The following is a 19,250-nucleotide window of genomic DNA, read 5'->3' as shown; positions in this document are numbered from 1 at the left end:
TACATGAATTGAGTCAGAAATAAAGAACCTCTTGAACGTTAGTAGATTATCATGCCAATTCAGTAACCGGTAAGTAAATGAGACACTTTAGACAGCAGTAAAAATACACCAGTAGATTAGGGAGAGGGGGCTATGATAGCAATAGGCGTATGCTTTTAAATTAGAAGAATCTTATCTCTTCCAGGCGCCCATTCAATTTCATAGAAGATAACTGAAAGCACAAACCGTAAGTTATCCAGTTTTTGTTTATTTAGTATCGTGAAAGCCTTCGCTTATCCCGTGAATATCGTTAGCAAATGTTCATCCCATTACCTCCACAAATTTCATCTTCCTGATTAGGAAATAGGGTTTATGTTCCGGAAACTTGACTTAAGAATATCTATATAGACCCCGTCACTTCTGAAACGAAAAATGAAAACAACGGTCTACTATCATTTTCAAGAATGTTTTGAATCCTAGGTGAATTCTAAACACTCTTCTTCGGTTTGCTTCATTGCCCTCCCCTTACAGCTACTCAAGAGTTCTTTTGCGTAGCTTAGTGGCAAGAGATACATATGTTAGCTTTGATCGAAGGCAGCATCCTGTTTAGTACGTGAGTTCGATACAATCTTAGAAATAAATAAATGCATATATTAACCCCCCTCAGAACCACTTTGATTCTTACCAACCCAATCACTTCGCGTTCCATCGAAATTATGCACAAATCGAAAAAAAAAACATTCAAACCCTAATTTGAAATGCGGCACCTGTCCCCGCTTTATTGTAGATAAATTTCGAATGTAAATGATTCAGTAAATTCTGCATGAACTTCAAAAATATCTTATACGACGATGTTTACAACTTTTACGTACGACGAAAGGCGTAGATAATTTCTGGCCGAACAAACTTATCCATATTTCGTCCTGCCGTCATAAAATCCGGAAACCAAATCCAATATTCGAATCACGACCTGACCGACCGCAATCAATCTGTTTATTATGAAAAAGTAAAAAATATTCGCGAGGTCAAGCTTAAATGTAAATTGTCAAAGAAGGTAAGAATTCGGCCTAAAGAAAGTTGATTTCCACGCCTTGAACTTCCAACTTTTTATGTGATTCCTTTGATTTCCAGGACAGTTTTCATCTGGGAACCTTTCAATGGATACACGTTTCAAACTTAAGTACAGTCACCTCGCGGACTCAGACAGTCAGGCACGCCGTTTGTTTGCATAAATTTATTTTTAAATATTTGATAGCTAAGCGATTGCTGTAATGGGATACGTTCCTTCCAGCCTCTGAACGCCCCTTGACTTTCGCTAAGGACAATTAATTATAAAAGACGTTCGTGTGACTAAAGTCATTTCGAAAGCGAATTGTTGGCGTTCTCCAGAATTTGAATTTTTGTGGTGTCATGGTTACATGATAGGAATTTGTCCTGCGAATAGATTTAATTATTTCTTCCAAGGGGTTGCCTACTTTACTTTCTCAAGGGCCAACATTATTAGAGACAGTGACTTGTTACACTGTCAGCAAGGACATTAGCGATGGCAGAACGAAATTGCTCAGCGGCTGCATATTTTTACAAATAATTAAATAAGAAACGAAAATGAAGTACGTGAGAATACTACTGAGGAGAAAGTTTCAACATTTTAGAGCATTGGATGTTGAATTTTTGAAAGCGTTGAGAATTTTGTTTCCAAAATGGGTTAGAATAATTATGTGGGGTGGTTTGGCTAAGGATGTTTAAGGAGGAATGTACACTACATGACTGCATTGGCAAATGTATGATTTGGATTAAGTTAGTGAATTTTCTCTCATTATAAAGCTAGAATTTAAACGGAAGAAATTAAAATAATAAATACTTCACCCAACGCCCAAATTTGAGCAGCTCCTAGTTCGCACGCTAAAACACACAAAACTTTCACTACTCCTGGTGGTCACAGGTTGCCATGAAATTAGATTTGTATTTCATGCTCATCCATACAAAATATTAAATGAGGAGAGTTTCTAGGATGAAGTTCCAGTTTTCAAAACATACAAGGAAGAATTAGAAGACTGTAAATATGCATTTCCTACCTTGCCCGGGTGAGGGAGCCTAGTAAGGGAGAAACTTGGAGTTAAGCAGTAATCGTACTCCAGACCAAGGTATGACTACTGTGGTGAGGTCTGTGCGCTCACGGATGTTAAAATGTGGCAGCAAACCGTGAACTCTGATTGCTACGAAAGATATAGTTCCAATCAGCTTTGTTTCGGCGAAAAGTGGCTCTACCAAGTTGACCTACTTTACCCGGTAAAGGAAAGGCTAAGGTAGTCAATTACAAAAGCAACGCCAATAGAAAATAGAAGAGGAAGCAATCGTGAGTTCAACCATGTAGAACTTGAGTCTAGACTCCGACTCTCTACTTATTCAACTGAGGGTCAATCCAGGACTAACCTATAACAGACCAGTTCAACCAGGCTCCTCTTATTAACATTTCTGACAATAAACTCCCAGCGACGTCATCAGCTGTGACTAAAGTTCTACCCACGGGTAAGCGTTTGCCTTCGGAATCTTTTGTTTTTCTCTGGGTGAAACAAGACTTTCTGGCAAACCGCATTCGTGGAAACCAATTGCGGCAAAATATAACCCTCGGGTTTTATCATGGTTAAAAAGAAAGGATCCTTCCTGGAATCAAGGCTCAAAGTAAACTGAAGCAGCAGTGTTCTTTTGATGATAATAACTTTTCAACCCAAATAACCCCACAGAAGGTTCAGTTTGCAATGGCTAACTTCTTAATTGCTTCTAATGCTTTCAAAGCCGATAGATAGGTCTTGGGCGACATCAATCTATCGAATTGAAATAGTCTGAGATGCAAACAGCTTAGGAGGAAGCTCATCTCAATTGGCTAAACTTTGTCGATGAAAGCATGGGTGTTTGAAGAAGATAATACCACTCCTCCTTCAACAATATGTGGGGTATCGGCGGCCAACCCTGAAGAGGATCACTAAGCTTTCGTTATTCAATAACTACTTTGATTGTCTTCCAGAGGAGGAACGTATAGCGATAAGGAACTACAGGATGTCTAGAACTACCTCGACACAGCTACCTGCATGTTGACAAATAGTAGATTAGGGAAAGGAACTGATGCTTTGAACTTTTCTATCACTCGACGTTCCTGTAATTGACGTTAAGAAGATTCGGGAACAAACCAGTTGCCCACTTTTTTGTGGGCTTAGATCAGTCAGGTTAAAAGTGTCGTTTTACATTTCAATTTAAATCATAGACGAAGTACAACATTTCTTAAATATAATTCAGTTGTAGCATACTAAAGCAGCTCCAGCTGCTTGCTGCTAAACAATAATACACCTCACTAAGTAACTATTGTTTATTAATGGGCGGAGACGGCGTAAACTTCAAACATGCTGCTCTATTGTAGGTATACATTTATTTACATTACATAAATTGTATATATATTGTAACAAAAGGATTAGATCAAGGTATCCTGCTTAACGTCCTGTGAGGGAGGAACATCACAAAGGCCAAATTATTTATAAAACTCAGCATGGACGTAAAGAGATTGCTTGGTGAACTGCCTATTTACCCTAAGACGAGGATGAGGTTGCCAGAAATTAAAGCAGAATGCGATATTATACCCAGCATATCCCCAAATCAACAGTAGATGATGCAACCTATTAGCATACGCGGATGCCAGCTTGAGTGATTCTTCCACAATCTTCAATACCTGAAGTGGTCAGTATCTCGCTGGCATTCCCTGGCACCGTGGCACTAGTCGGAGAGCGGAGGCGACGGAGCCTTAACGGACAGTATGCCACTTTTTGAAAGCAGGGGTATTGATTATAGCGGGCATGGAAGTATCTTCAGTCGCTTCTGGCTAACCCATGGGGTATCACAGCTCGGTAGAGAAACTATCTGCTTGAAATTCACTTCCCGGGCATACCCCAAAGCACAGCCCAGGGACGATAACCAGGGTCTACTGTCAGTCTAGAAACTGAACTTTAACATGGAGATGGAGTTAAGGCATTCAACTTATTTTATAGACAGAAACCTGCGGGAATAGATGACATCACAGTTTTTTTTTTATAGTTGCTAATCCCTCTACTCTGATGTATTTGGGCCCACTATTATTTTGATTCTTCATCAACGACTTTCTCTCTCTCCTCACTTCCTGATGATACTGAGCTTTTTCGTCTATAGCTTCGCCAATAGATTGCGTGCTTCTACACTCGAACAGAGACAATCTAGAGGTGGCAATAAAAGTAAGCAAATTCCTTCCACTGGGCAAGTGTTTTAAATCCCCTGTCATTCCATTTTTCTAGTATCTTCGCGACTAACCTTTGCCATACCGGAACTCTATCTAAAGTCTTAGTATAACTTTTGATGATAAACCCTACTTCGACAAACACTGCTTTATGGTGCTTTGTATTGCATACCTCTTCTGGCTACCCCATTCAAAGCATCCCTGAGAATTGTTTCCCGATGTGATCCTTTTTCCGCAACTATGATCGTTTTGTCCGTGGAATGTTCAGCATAATTTCCACATAATAAGACTGGAAAGATTAGTAGCTCCAGTAAGGATATGTACATTTCCAGGTGACCACTTTACTGTAGGCAGCCTATAATAAAGCCCATTTGGATGTTTGAATCTGTCTTCTGGTGGACGAAATTGAAATTTGCTAACAACATAAAGTTGCTCATACAAAACCGGGGCTCTGAAAGTCAACTCTACTTTTCGTGTAACTAACGCATGTAGCCTTGACCCCATTGTACCGGGGAAAGGCGTCTAATCTTGTGGTCTCTGGGTAAGCATCAAGTGGTTATGGTGCCTGGTCATATGTTTTGTAGCTAGGATACTATAACAGAAGAATGGGGGATAATTCGTTGCGAGTCGTTTGGGATTACAGATATAATAATCTTGACCAACGGGTCAGCCATACAAGGCGGATTGGATTCAGGAGTATTTTTGGAAAACTGGATTGTGAAACTGGTGTGGTTGCCACAAAATTAACGACCATATTTCGGGCGGAGATATACGTAATTTTACTGAAGCAGAAAAATTACTCCCAACATTGGATAGTAACACCATATCAAGCCAGTTGGTATGGAGCTGCTGTCAACTGCCGGACAAACAAAAGCTGCGTATCAAATCCGGGCCGACTTATTTCATAATAATATGAAGCTTAACCTGGAACAAAGCCAAAAATTTCTTGCCTAGAGCATATATCAGGCAGATTTGTTGCTTGTAATTTGCAATTCGTTTGAATCATTGAAGAAAGATCTAGTAGGTCAAAAGTTTCGCTCTATATTTCCATGGCTTACTATTTTAAATAGTATAGATTTTCATTTTATTGCAATGAGTTTTTTGTATTTATGGACCTTCGCCTTTCCAATTAGCACACGAGGAGGGCTGTACGAACGCGACATTTTAAATTGTTGAGCTAGACAAAAAATTTCAAAATGGAGATGGACTTGACACACCTGGACCGTGGAAGATTTGCGCTTCGCCAGCAGATCTCGGTTATCAGTTGTGAGATTCATGTTTAATTTCAGTTCTGGGTTCATTTGGACCTCTCTATTAGTAACTGCCATGCTATTATATTTTGAGAAGCTGTCGTATCGAGGGCAAAACTATCCCAAAAATAAAAGAAGTGGCGAAAGCTGACCGTACAAGTGCACCAGCATCTAAATGCAGTTCAACTGAAGTGTCCTGTCAACATGCATTTGCACTCCCCAGCACTATTCAGGCTCGAGAATGAAGGGGATGCATCTGAACACTTCCGTCCTTTACCAGAAAAATTCGCGTGCATTAGGTATGATGAGTTGGAATCGCATCAGGATCTCAAATTTCAATTTTGGGGAAAATGTGCGAAGCTTGATTAGGACCGGCCTAGTGGCACACAGGCTGCGATCGTAGAGGAAAGATTCAGGACGGATCATATCTTCGTCCCTTCTGCCTGTGGAGTTAATGTGTTGTAAGATATGGGCTCTCCTTCCTGCCTTGGCATCTTCCACCTATTGATTATAGAGATGCCCCTTTTGTAGTATGAGCTTTAGGCGGAGTTAAAAAGAAGGGAGGAAGAGGTCATGCAATTATGTATAAAATTAGATTCCTTCGAATTTGATTTTTCTATTGTTGGATCGATAATCTTAAACAAAATAATAAAGAAAATAGTAAGCGTGAAATATAAAAATATAATAAACTAAAATAATAAATTAATAAAAAAATCATAACCAGTTCCAAGGATGAGGAATAGATACCTTCAATCTGAATGACTAGAGACCACCGTTGCGTCTCAGGGGGTAGACATGAAAAGTACAGGAACTTTGTTGTCTCACAGGTTACTCACTAAGACGGCTATTGCTATTCCTGGCGGTTAGGTATAAAAAGAAAATCCATAAAATGAGGAGAAGGAGAAACTTAAGACGGTTAACTGACGGGAGCTGTCAGACTTGGTGTTAGGGTTGGGATCCCGTAATTGACAGCACGGTGTTGAAACTGCTAATCGCGGGGCGGTTTTACGTCTAGGCGCTATGATGGCCAGGAGTATGGCTACACCTACTGCAGCTGTTTCGCCACAATTTGTTTCGATTACTTCGCGTAGGCACCAGATAAGATGGACTGAGGGAATGAGCTTCTTTATCATCCGCTCCTACTACGAGATAACAACGTCGGAACAGATATAACATTATTACCCATTTTGAATTGTTTCACTGACCTGTAAATCTCTATAGGAGTATTCAGGATTATAAGGGGAAATTTTTCATTACTAACATGAAATATTCATTTCAAGTCTAATTAATCAATTCTCCAAAATATATGGTGCCAACATATGCAAATATGCATCGATATGTACCTTGTCACCCAATCTGTCTTTACTCATATGCCTGATAAGTCAAACTTTGGCGAGATAGGCTCTAATCCCGCCCAAAATGCCCCACAAGGCAAAATGAACCGTAGCTCCTGATTAATTTTTGCATCATTAACATAATTATTTGCAGCTAGAGTTCTAAGGCTTCGCAGCCCGAATTCCAATTTACTTCCATTCAATTTTAAATTTTAACGGGACATATGAACTTACCCGGAATGTATATCATTACATGACAAATTTCCGAAACTTACTGATATAGAGAACAAGGTTATATCGCATTCGCATTAATTGTGTGCAACACAGTCCACATAGCTAGTAAAGAAAATGACCGCCTTCTTTTTCGCAACAAATTCCTTATGGTCGATAATCTAGTTTTGATACAAGGTGTAAAAGAAGTTTCATCAATGGTGACTTCGAATTGGCTGTTTATTTGATTTACACGTATTTGTGAAACGTCTGCATCAATGCATGACATCCTGCGTTTTCGGTCTTCTCACCTTGACTCCCCAAAACTAAATCATCAGTCGGATCTAAAGCTTCCCTGGATCGATTAAATAAACGACCGTCCGGGCAAATTATCAACTGTCCTTTCTCTCGAACGATCGATCGAACACTTGGCCTTCCACACGCCCAAGGCTCTGGCTACACTTGCCTGGATGCAGATAGGACAATGCACTTCCGGAAATTTTTTTGGCACCGTACTCATTAACTTTTTTATATTTTCTAAGCCAACTCGCTTAGGCAAAATGCATTTCATTGTGCGCTAGTAAGGAAATTCACATAGCGTTGTATTGAAATGCACACATCATGGGAATGAGAAAGTATAAAAGGGTCAATCATTCATCATTTCTGGTCTCAAATGTATACAATTTTATAATTACTAAATAGAATTTGGGCGAAGGGTTTTAAGGTTGAAGGGTTTTGGGTAAAAACCTTGAAGTAAATTTCAATAATATCATATAAGTTGATTTTCAATTTTATGAAGTCGTGAAGAGATAGAGCAAATTGGAAAAGGAATAGTCGAGATGATAAAAAGGCCTAACTAGTAGGAACAGAGAAATGGTACGAACAATGAGGTGGATGTTTGTATCAGCCCGCCACAAATAAATAGAGAAACAAAGATGATTCAAATATCATGGAGCCAGTCGGCACTACAAAGCTGGTGTGTTCCAAGTCCCCCTTCAAGAAAAAAGCTGTGGGCCCCGAAACCGGGGGCAATATGAGGCACTGTAAAAATTTTGTAAGACGACTCCGAGAACCAAAACTGTCCCCTTCCAGTGGGCGTGGATAGACAGTTTTAGGCAGCTGCACATATGTACATAATTGTGTGTGTGTGGGTCGTGGGGGAGAAGCTACAGCTTCTGAACACTCAGGCCGTGTTGGTCCATTGTACTCGCCACCCCGTCTAACGGAATATTCCGGATTCGTTAACGTATCGCAGGATTTCCGTTAGTTAGGGTCATTCACATAGTAAATGCTCCGTGGATTCCGCTTCCTCATTACAGGAGGGATACGTAATACACAATACAATACAATATACAATACACGTGCAAGTCCTCCTGCTTTTCAACAGGATAAACTTTGCGGTACGCATGTTCGGTTCTGCCAGGAGAAGTTTGGTGTGCCGAGCAGCGTTTAGGCTCTGCCACCTGTCATTGTGGGAAGCTTGTTCCTAGTTTTTGAAAACAGACTTAGCCAATGCTACTGATACTCCAATGATCAGGTAGTACCCAGAGTAGTTTCACCGTATTGATTCTAGAGTTCAAACGGTTTCTGCATTCCTGAACGATTGTCGAGGTGATCAAAGGACTACTCAACGCCCTCAATGCAGCTTGGCTATCACTGCAGCTTGCGATGCGTCTGCCCTTCAACCGCTCGTCAATCACTCAGTTTGCCGCCCTTAGGATCGGATGAATTTCGGCTTGAAAAACCGTTGCATATTGTTCCAAAGGAAAAGCCCACTTCTCATTTTTATTCGAGAAGTAGACTCCGGCTCCAGAATCCTCTTCTGTTTTTGAGCTATCGGTGTAGAAGACTTCCGTATATCCCGCCACGCATTCCGCTAGGACTTCCCAGTTCTCTCTGCATTTCAGGGGAACGTCATATCTTCTACCAAACAGATGTATGGCCAGAATCGGAAAACATTGTAAGAACTGGATTCAGTCTTCCCAATAACTTTTCTAATGCTCGGTGCCTCCCCCCCGATCCGTTGTTTCCCCATAGATATAATCGAATTAGTCTATGAAGTGCTGTCATTGCAGTGCTTCGAATAAATATATCCAGGGGCTGCAAACTTAGAACTGCGCCGGATGTTGTGCTCATGACACTGGCTAGTTTACGGTGAAAACCTTTTTGTCTCACCTTAACCCACCACACTACGGATGCATATACGAACATCGGCCTGAGTCCCCATGTCGAGCCAAAGGTCCGTTTGCACAGCGCATAAGCTGTGAGAGCTCGTTTCATCTTTACTTCTACATATTTGTTCCAAAGAAGTTTTTTATCTAGAGTGACTCCCAGATATTTCACTTCTTTGGAAAGTTGACCCTCATCTCAGGGAGGCAAAGTCCATCCAGTTTTCTCCTTTTTGTGAATAAAAACATTGTAGTTTTATTTGGATTAACTGAAAGACCATGTCTGAGGCACCAACTGTCTATCAAATCTACGGCCCGTTGTATATTCCTACACAGTTTCAAGATCCCGATCAACAGCAAGCACAGCCACGTCATCAGCATTAGCTTGAGCGTGTATGGGCAAATTTTGCAGTTCGCATAGTAGTGAGTTGATCAGCATACTCCACAGAAGTGGCGAAAGCATACCTCCTTGGGGGCAGCCTTTCATTGCTTCTGCTGTTAGATAGCGATCGACACCCACCTCAGCGCACAGCAGTCTTTGCGTTAGCATAGCATGGATCCACTTAATTAAAGCATCATCAGCACTATGCGCTCTTCCGACATCACAAAGCCTTTGAAAAGGCGCACAGTAAAACGCCCCTTTAATGTCCATAAACACCCTCATGGCGTACTCACCATTCAAAGTTGCATCCTCTATTTTTGTAGCCAAAAAATGAAGAGCAGACTTACAGGACTTTCCACGCTGGTAAGCATGTTGGTTTTTACTAAGTGGGTGTGACCTAAATGCGTTTCCACGAATGTGACGCTCCACCAGTCTCTCCAAACCTTTCAGCAAGAATGAAGTTAAGCTGATCTGTCTGAAGTTATTTGGATTAGAATAGTCAACTTTCCCACGTTTCGGTATGAAGACTACCTTAACCTTTTGCCAAGAGGAAGACACGTAGCCCAGAGCAAAACATTCTCGAAAAATATTTCTTAGAGGTCACTCTAAGTGCCCCATATATTCCTTTAGCATTGCCGGATAGATGCCATCCATGCCAGGTGCTTTGAAATGTTCAAAGGACAGTATGGCAGCTTTCACCTTTTCATGGGTAATAACCGCTTTCGCAGGGTTCCCGTTCCCCTTGCAGCACTTGCGTGTTGAAGGGGTTGCAAGAACCGTCAACTCTGCCCCTACCACTTCTCTCACCCGTTCTCCTGGGTGGTGTACTTCCAGGAGGGTCTGTACTGAATCCAGTCTCCAGTCTCAGTATTCGCACTGTGAGTTCCTGAAATTTAACCAGTTTTCGTTCTTATTACTTTTGCAAGCACGGTTCAGAAGTTCCACCAGGGAACCGTTTTACCGCTTTGGGCTCGGGAAATAGGACAAGCCTCTTCATAGCACTCTAAAAGTGTGCAGTTAAGAATTTTCAATTCATCTTCCAGTGCCAAAGGACCCCTTAGTCGCCTAGGGAACTGTACTTTATTGTCAAAAAGTTCATTGAACTTTGTCCAATCCGTTTTCCTAGGGTTCCGTCTTTGTACTGTAGACTGTTCACCCGCAATAGTCAGATTGAATTCCTGATATCGGTGATCTGACAGTGAGACCTCGTCTAGCACTCGCCAGTGTGTAATCAACTCCAACACTTTTGAGGTACAAATTGTTAGGTCAATTACTTTGCTTCTCCTCGGTCCCACGAATGTAGGGGCGCACCCTACGTTTGCAGTCATATGACCAGCTGAAGTGATGAAATCAAACAGCTTCTCTCCTCTTGGATTGCATTTGTTACTGCCCCAGGAAATATGTTGAGCATTCGCATTACAATCTATTAAGAGTTCGAGACCACTTGATTCTGCATACGCCACCAGATCCCTAAGCTCTTGCGTCGGTGGAGGATACTAAGAATCATAAGGTAAGTAAGCGGAGGCAACTATGATGTTTTTCCTCTCGCCATTTATCTGGTATTGTATGATGAGCTAAGTCCTGGGAACAGTACTGTCTCAACATGGTTGCCTCTAACCGTCTTGGCATCATCTCTCGGTCTTATGGATCTTTCATCGTAGAAGATCCTAGCTCCCTTTACTGATCCAATGCCACAGATTCTGTTAAATCGAACCCACGGCTCTTGCATCAGAAAGATATAGGAGAAATCCTGCAGCTTTCACATTCTCGCTGCTAACAGGTAGGAGGGACCTTTGGCATGCTGCAGATTGATTTGACCAATCTTTATATTTTTCGACATAAAATTAGTCTATTGTGGTATGGAAAACAGTTTGAAGCGTATGCGGCAGTCCGCGAGTGACGGGGTTTCCCCCACACCGTACCGCCAGAAACTCGATCCCCTCGTGTTTGATTTCTCTGAGAAAAGCCGCACTTGGAGGTGCCGCAGTTCCCATGTCCTCCTCCATGAAAAATCTCATCTCATCCCGCAGAGTATTTGTCTGTTTTCCACTTAACACCTTGATTGGTTTGCGGTGTCCGGTTTGCATAGATTGGATCACATAATTACAAAATGTACATAATTACTGACGGACCTGGTTGGTCAGAATTCGACGTTCTCCCTTCTGTGAATTTTAGGTTTGTTTTCGAGGTTCAGAAAAGCCCAGGCGATAATTTGGTTATCTCCTGCAATAAATTCATTACACAGTTGAAAATTCAAATGATTAATTAATGCACCTTTGTAGGACTATTGATGATTCATACACTAATCTGACGAATTGCTCCTTGAGTGAATTAAGAACCACTTAATGCTGGAGAATGTATTCACATTAAAAGCATTTTTGAAATTTATACGCATTCGCATATCGATGGTCTTCGAAAATTGTTACGCAATTCCATAAATTGGTATTTCCGATGAGAGATCATCATCAAATATTAGAAACGCCTTCTTCAAATGTTCCGCAACCCTTGATCCCATCTTGATTTTAAATGCAATTCTCGAAATTAAACTATTCGCATTCAAATGCGCATATACATATGTTGCACAAGAGGAAGAGATACGAATATCTTTAACAAATTGTGGGCGGGATATTGCAATATGATGTATTCTTTGTCAAAAACACTTCACTGTATCGATCTCATCACATAAATGTATCCATTGCACTTATTCGTTGAAATCTGATACCTCTGATGCAACAAGAAACTACACCCAATTTTTTCCCCATCTCGACACCGCCATTTATTCAAATGGAATTCACACCCACGACTACCTTGAAATTTATCAAGCACAGTATTAAACGGATGAGTAGCTCTTTTTGTCGATTACCTGAACTTTTCAGCACAATTATGATTTATTTCTTTAACCGAGTGAGGAAAAAATGTATAACGCCCGGAATTATAATTTCAGCAGAAGGCTTTTAGCAGCAGTTCAGGTGAGCCAGGCATTAGCGTGCCACGCCACTAACACCTTGCTTTTTCGGTTGTGAGAACCCAAGTAAATTGATCGTTTGCTTTCACTTAAATGTAAGCTAGACTTTGATTTTTTACGTAACAATATTTTTAATCGATGAATGGGAAGCGTAGTGCAAAAAATAAAACATTTCGCGGAGCACTGTAAGGTCTAATTGCTACATTCATTATGGCCTCGTTAGTTTCCGAGGTAGCATAGATTAAAGATTGGTAAATGTAAGCGTGCAAATTGCAGATATTCAACACATATGAATGTAACTACCCTCTAAATGATTTCTTGAACTTTTGGCAACCTTTCGATTGGTGTTGTGATGAACACTTTTACTTTTCGGCAGACATAAAACTATCTATTCGACCAATAAACACAATCACCTCGGATGGAATCTAATCATCACTGATATGCACATATGTAATAGAGTGAAAGATACTTTTACAACAGATGTATCATCTTTTGGAATGATTTGTACTTTTAACCCTGCCGCCCCAAGCAACGGCTTATAATGGACTAGGGCAATCATTGTTTTAATTGAACGTTTAGCACGTTACCTTCCAATGATGGTTTTAGGACAATTGACAGGCACTTAATTCTTAGCTGGAGGTTTAATTTTTGTTACGAAAGTATTCAACTGAGTGGTCACATCAGAATGGATAAGATCAACCCTGTGGCTTGCGTGCTGGCCGAGCCTCTCACTTTTTCGTAATGACCACGTGTTGATTGCGCAATAAAACGATTTAATGGAAATCTAAACCAGTGCCATCCAAGTCAAATCCAAATATTGTCCCGCCTATTACAAAACACTCGGATTATATCATCTTTGACCTTCCTAGAGGAAAAGCAGCTCTTGATCGCTTTGACCTTCACACTGGTACAGTACGAATGCAGATTACTAATTCAGATCATGATCATAAAATAAATCCCAACACAGGCAAATAATTTTAAGTATGCATTTGCGGACCGACTTGGGTACTTGACCCGCCCGAAGAAGTGTTAATTTGAATTCCAATCTGGATTCGTATTATTCAAAGTCCATTGTGATATTTTATTTATGCAGGCTTACCTTATACACCCCGTCAACAAGTTTGATAACTTCGTCGGTGTCCATGATTAATGATGAAGCTTTGATTTTATTCCAATTGTGATGTTGAGATGACGCCGAACCATATCATTTCGACATCATTAGCAAGCGCTCGATGTTCGAATGCTGACTCGTTCTCTTCTGCAAATAGAAAGTGAATTGATAATGCCATCAATAAAATTATTCCTTGATTAGTAGAAAATTAATGAAATTCATGTGAATAGGAACGTGATTGATGCAGATGCATTCCGCTTTCCTTATTTAGAGTTTGCTTTTCGATTGTTTATGGGATGATTAGTCGGAATTGAAATGAGCTTATTTTCAGTATATGGAATTGCGACGGAATAGTTTTCACTTTTAAATGTATACAAAAATACAAAGAATAACATTTAGAAGACTAAATGAATGGCTCTATAAAATCCAACACACATTTCTGCCTTTTATTGAAAAAAAAGTTCCAATGGGGTATCATGGTCTGCAATATTTGCCGGAATTTATGTATATAGCAGCCTGCGAAATGTACTTATTGATACAAAGATTATTTCCTTAAAAGCTAACAAATGAACACAAAATGATCGAAGAAAACGACATCCACAGTAGTGCAACCATTGGGATGAGCATGAGATGGAGCTAAAAGCGCCAGCATTTAACAAAACGTGGTAAAATTGTACACGGCCATGAGAGAATTCGATATCCTTACGAAACTAACCAAACTGATGAGGCTGACCATGGCCAATGTGCGAAGCCAGATAAAAGTAGCCGGATCACCCTCAACACCATTCAACATCGACAACGGTCTAAGACCAGGGGATGCCCTATCATGTGTCCTCTGGCCTTGGAGAAAGTGACTCGCGATGCAGATGTCGATGCAAGAGGTACCATCCTGTTCAAGTCCACCCAACTATTGACCTACGCTGACAATATCGACATCATGGGAAGAACAAGCCGAGATGTACAGTCTACCTTCATCTCAATTGAGCAGGCGGCGCCAAGTCTCGGGCTGCACATCAATGAAGGCAAGACGAAGTACATGGCGACAACGTTAGCACCAAAAACCAAAGAACGAACAACATCGAATCGCACTGGTCAAACGAAAACTATAAAGATAGGTGACGACAACTTTGAGACCGTTGAAAATTTCACCCATCTGGGATCGAATATCACAACCGATAACAGTTACGATGACGAAATCCGCGCACGGTTGTTGGCAGCCAACAGAGCCTATATCAGCTTACAAAAACTGTTTCGCTCGAAACGTCTCACCATAGGGTCAAAGCTCTTACTGTATAAGACTATGATCTGGCCAGTCCTTATGCATTCCTCGGAGACCTGGATTTTTAGCAAGGAAAATTACGAACTGTTGGCCGCCTTCGAGAAAAGAATCCTCCCCCTACATGAGAATGGACGATTCCGTAACCAACACAACGACGAAATCTATGAGTGATACCACGACCGTCTGATCGTGGATAAAATTCGGCTCAACAGATTGAGGTGAGTGTGTCACCTAATTCGTATGGATGAGTATGATCAAGCCCGCAAAGTCTATAAGGGCAATATCTATGGTAGAAAAAGAAGACCAGCCAGAGTCTGCCTGAGGTGAAGCGATGGCGTAAGTTAGGATGCCAAACAGCTGTTAGGGATACCGAATTGACGGACGTCAGTGCAAAACCGGGGTGTCTGAAGTTCCTATTAAAGCAGGCCTACACAGGATACCGGTTGTTACGCCGTTGATGACGATGATGTAACAACAAGCGTGCAAGACGCAACAGTCGGCTGGCAAGGCTATGGGATCAGTATTTTGGGATGCCCATGGTATAATATTGATCAACTACCTTGAGAAGGGAAAACCCATCAACAACGACTATTACTTAATGTTATTGGAGCGTTTGAAGAGTGAAATTGCGGAAAAAGGGCCCCATTTGAAGAAAAAGAAAGCTTTGTTTCATTAAGACAATGCACTGCCTCAAAAATTAATGTAAACGATGGCAAAATTGCATGAATAGGGCTTCGAATTGCTTTCATATCCACCGTATTCTCTAGATCTGGCCCCGAGCGACTTTTGCTGTTCTCAGACCTCAAGAAAATGCTCGCTGAAAAGAAATTTAGCGCCGGTGAAGAGAAAATCGCCGAAACTGGGACCTGTTTTAAAGCTAAAAACAAATCGTACTATTTTTAAATCGTATGGAATTTTTTAAATCGTTTCGAACTTTTAAATCGTATCGAAAAATTATAACCCCGCTGTAATCCTTGTATCGCCCTCGAAGGCAACTACAATGAATAATGAAATCAAATTTTATAAAAAAAAATTTTTTTCAATGTTAACCTACAAACTTTTCAGCCCAACTGTTAGATATTACAAAAAGTTGAGAGGTTATGCACACAACATCAATTGCAACCAAAGTTAGCAGTGTCTACTTCCCTCACTGTTCCTAAAAGATCTATGTCTTTCATTTCATCTTCTTCGCAACGCTACAGTCCCTTTTCGGCCCTGACCTCCTTCAAGATTGCCTCCAACTGCCACGGTCCAGTGACCGCGTTCTCCAATTATCTAGACCCAATATAATAAATTTTTTTTGCCCTTGTCCCGGTTTTGGGCTCATTTCGTCAGATGATCAGTTCATTAGAGCCTTTCCGGTCATATCATGGTGGAAACTTCTGGCACATCATGGATTTCTCAGAACTCGTAGTGGTACCATATACACCACTCACGTTGCAGGAAAACAAAATATGCCGCTTATATATATGTGTTTTGACTTTAGAATGGGATGACTCGGGGAGTTATTTTTATTCGTCAGCTAACTTCTTGTCTTTATTTCATCGCTTTCATTTGCGTTCTCTACAGCCTTATAATCTTCGTTGGCCAACTTCGCAGTAGTGGATTGCATGGCGTAGCCAGAAATGGAGAACCACTTTTGCTTTCTGGCATAAACCTTTACGGGAATCTGGCCCATGCGGCCAAAAACTCTGTTTGAAATTGTATCAGGTCCAGTGTTTCGAGTGACAGTGACGATCACTTTCCATGTGCCACTCCCATATAGTAGTACAGGAAAAACATCAGCACGGATCCGTATTAACTTCCTGTCAGAAGCAGATGACAATCTAACCTACGCACACTGCTCCAAAGTGATCGGAAGGGTGTTCACTTCTATTTCGAAGAGCAATCCGTATCAGTAAGTTCCGGTGACTAACCATTTCATCCAGGACAGACGGAAGTTCATCGGATGTAACACATTTGAGAACCGTAGTGCTCCTTCTAAATTTGCAGTTATTCATCATCCTGGATGAAGAGTCGATCGTTTACCTCCCACTTTGAACCATCGAAAAATCACATGGAAATTAATTCCGTGATGCCATTTATGGTTAGAACATAATTGCTCTTCAATTTAATGCAAATGGACATCGACCTGTTTCAGTGATTTAGCTAGCATTTGTGACACCTCTTCGGTACGTAGCCGACGACGAATGTAATAGTCATCAACATTTTCAGCCGGACTATCTAACGTATCAGCAGTTCAGTCAACAAGATAGCTCTCCCTCTGTCAAACGTCAGCCAGATCACCTAAATGGTCGTTGTTAAACTTGGGGTATCGCAGCTCTCGAACACTGCGGGAAGTAGTAGAAGCAGCCCATCCTCATCTCCGAGGTAGATATCGGCGCCCTTCTGATTGTACACATCCAGAAGACAGCTTATAAATCTCAGTCATGGCAGGTTATGTGCTGGTATAATGTGTTACAAATAACGAGGCGGTGGAAGCCGCAAAAATATACAAACCTCTGTCATGACGCTTTCCAAGACTGCGTTTCCCCATTGCATGTCGAGCAAGGTATTGTCAGACCACCCATCATGATCATAATATTAGCTTTAGGAAGCCACTGTTGGACTGCGGTCAATTACTCGTAGAAAACTCCTTCCCGTGTGTATCGCAAGCTCCATTGGTGTCTAACACTGTAGTATAATAATCTTCTACATTCGGGATCGGAATCTCGCTGTTATTATCCTGTCCGAAGCCGAACTCCAAGTAATAAGGACTCGCCTTACGATTGCGTAACTATCTATCCAACCTCGGTATAGTGCCATAAGAGGAAAAAGAGTGCTTTCCAAAGTCACACCATCTAATCACATCCAAATTCAAAATTCATCAACGAAAGGATGAATATTCACCAGATGATATGGGTCACGACAAGAGATATCAGACAGGCGAATCCGATGAAGAAACACCAAATAGGAACAGGAAAAGGCAAATCCCAGCAGGCAACGCGGTTACCCTAAGAAAACAAGGGAAGCGAGATGTACGTCTAAATTTAATAGCAGAGTAAAAATGGTCCTAACGCCTATGAAGGGGAGTAGAGCCCCAACAAGGGACGTGGAGACTTAAAAAAAGGTAGGCGCGGAACTAGATGATATTGCCATGGACAAAATCAATAAATTGCCTTGCTGATCAATGGAAATGAACAAGAAAAGCAGATATTGGTATAGACACCCAAGCGTCATAAGCCGGCGGAGAAAAAGCTTCATATCGCTCTGTTCACAGAACATACTTGAGAATTGTGATTCATATCCACTACTGAAAATGATTTCTCTTCGTCAAACTCACTGTACAACTGTTAACTTAAATTAGAAAAAGGCCCTGCGTGGTAAAGATTGTCAAACATTGCCTTTCTGAGGAGACGTATCTCTGGTTTCAAGCCAGAGATATGTGGGGCAATGAGGCCGGGGAATACATCGTTGCAATAAGATACCACACGGCAGCTATCATGGAATGTAATGCATATTGCGGTTCTTATTGCACAGAAGCATGCTTGCCCCGCCATGGTTGTTAGCCCAAAACACTCGGTGGATTAGATTACACCAATGAGTGAGGAAGGGTTTGCTATAATCGCAAAAAGCAAAAAATATTTGATGGTGATGATAGACTCTAAGTTGAGCTTGAAGAAAGATTGTTCATAGTTGGAGTAATGCTATGTACTTTACTTATGCGCCATGGAGGCATTTATGGTTGCCCTTCATCCCTGCTACTTCCATATAACAACACGATAAAACACCAGCATAGAATAATCTCAACTTGATTTTAGTGTTGAGATAACTGCATTTCCAGATGCTAGGCAAGGCAAAGAAAGCGAATCTAGTACCATCGTCGGCAGAAACCACGCTCCTAAGATATATAAATTGATCGACGCCTTCGATGCTCTGCCCATTAATGCAGATATAGAGAGACGATGACCCGCCAGATTGAGAACCTTGGTTTCGTTGTGCTTATCATCAATCCAACTCTACAAGATCCATTACCCGATGAGAGAGCAAACAGATGTCATCAACGGATCGAGGTATTTGAGGGAATATGTCGTAGCCCATTGAACTACTCCACACCCTCTGAACAAGGGAGCATGAACATGTCATCGACAACAAGAAGAAATAATATACGTGCCAGGATACAACCCTGGCGGACTACGCTTTGGACATCACAACCCTTCGAGATTTTACCCCGGTGCAGTGAAATTTTGCAGCACCATATGTCGCTCTTATAATAGTTATTAGTTTCGCGGGAATGCCCTAGTACGCAGAGCACTCCAGATACACTTACTGTTC

General features: G+C 41.2%; 1 protein-coding gene across 3 annotated transcripts in view; it reads right to left on the bottom strand.

The window, feature by feature from the left end:
• LOC119648246 (brain-specific angiogenesis inhibitor 1-associated protein 2) overlaps positions 1-19,250 on the bottom strand; it is a 328,844-nt gene that overhangs the window by 186,417 nt on the left and 123,177 nt on the right. For all 3 annotated transcript variants that reach the window (XM_038049885.1, XM_038049884.1, XM_038049883.1), the window contains exon 3: positions 13,646-13,804. In XM_038049885.1, the coding sequence (XP_037905813.1) occupies positions 13,646-13,690 (45 nt within the window). In that variant the 5' untranslated portion in view covers positions 13,691-13,804. The remainder of the gene's footprint in view (positions 1-13,645; positions 13,805-19,250) is intronic.

The sequence above is a fragment of the Hermetia illucens genome, chromosome 2 (genome assembly GCF_905115235.1).
Source record: "Hermetia illucens chromosome 2, iHerIll2.2.curated.20191125, whole genome shotgun sequence".
Lineage (NCBI taxonomy): Eukaryota > Metazoa > Arthropoda > Insecta > Diptera > Stratiomyidae > Hermetia > Hermetia illucens.
The sequence above is the reverse complement of the archived record's forward strand: the minus strand, read 5'-3'. Positions and strand labels throughout refer to the sequence as shown.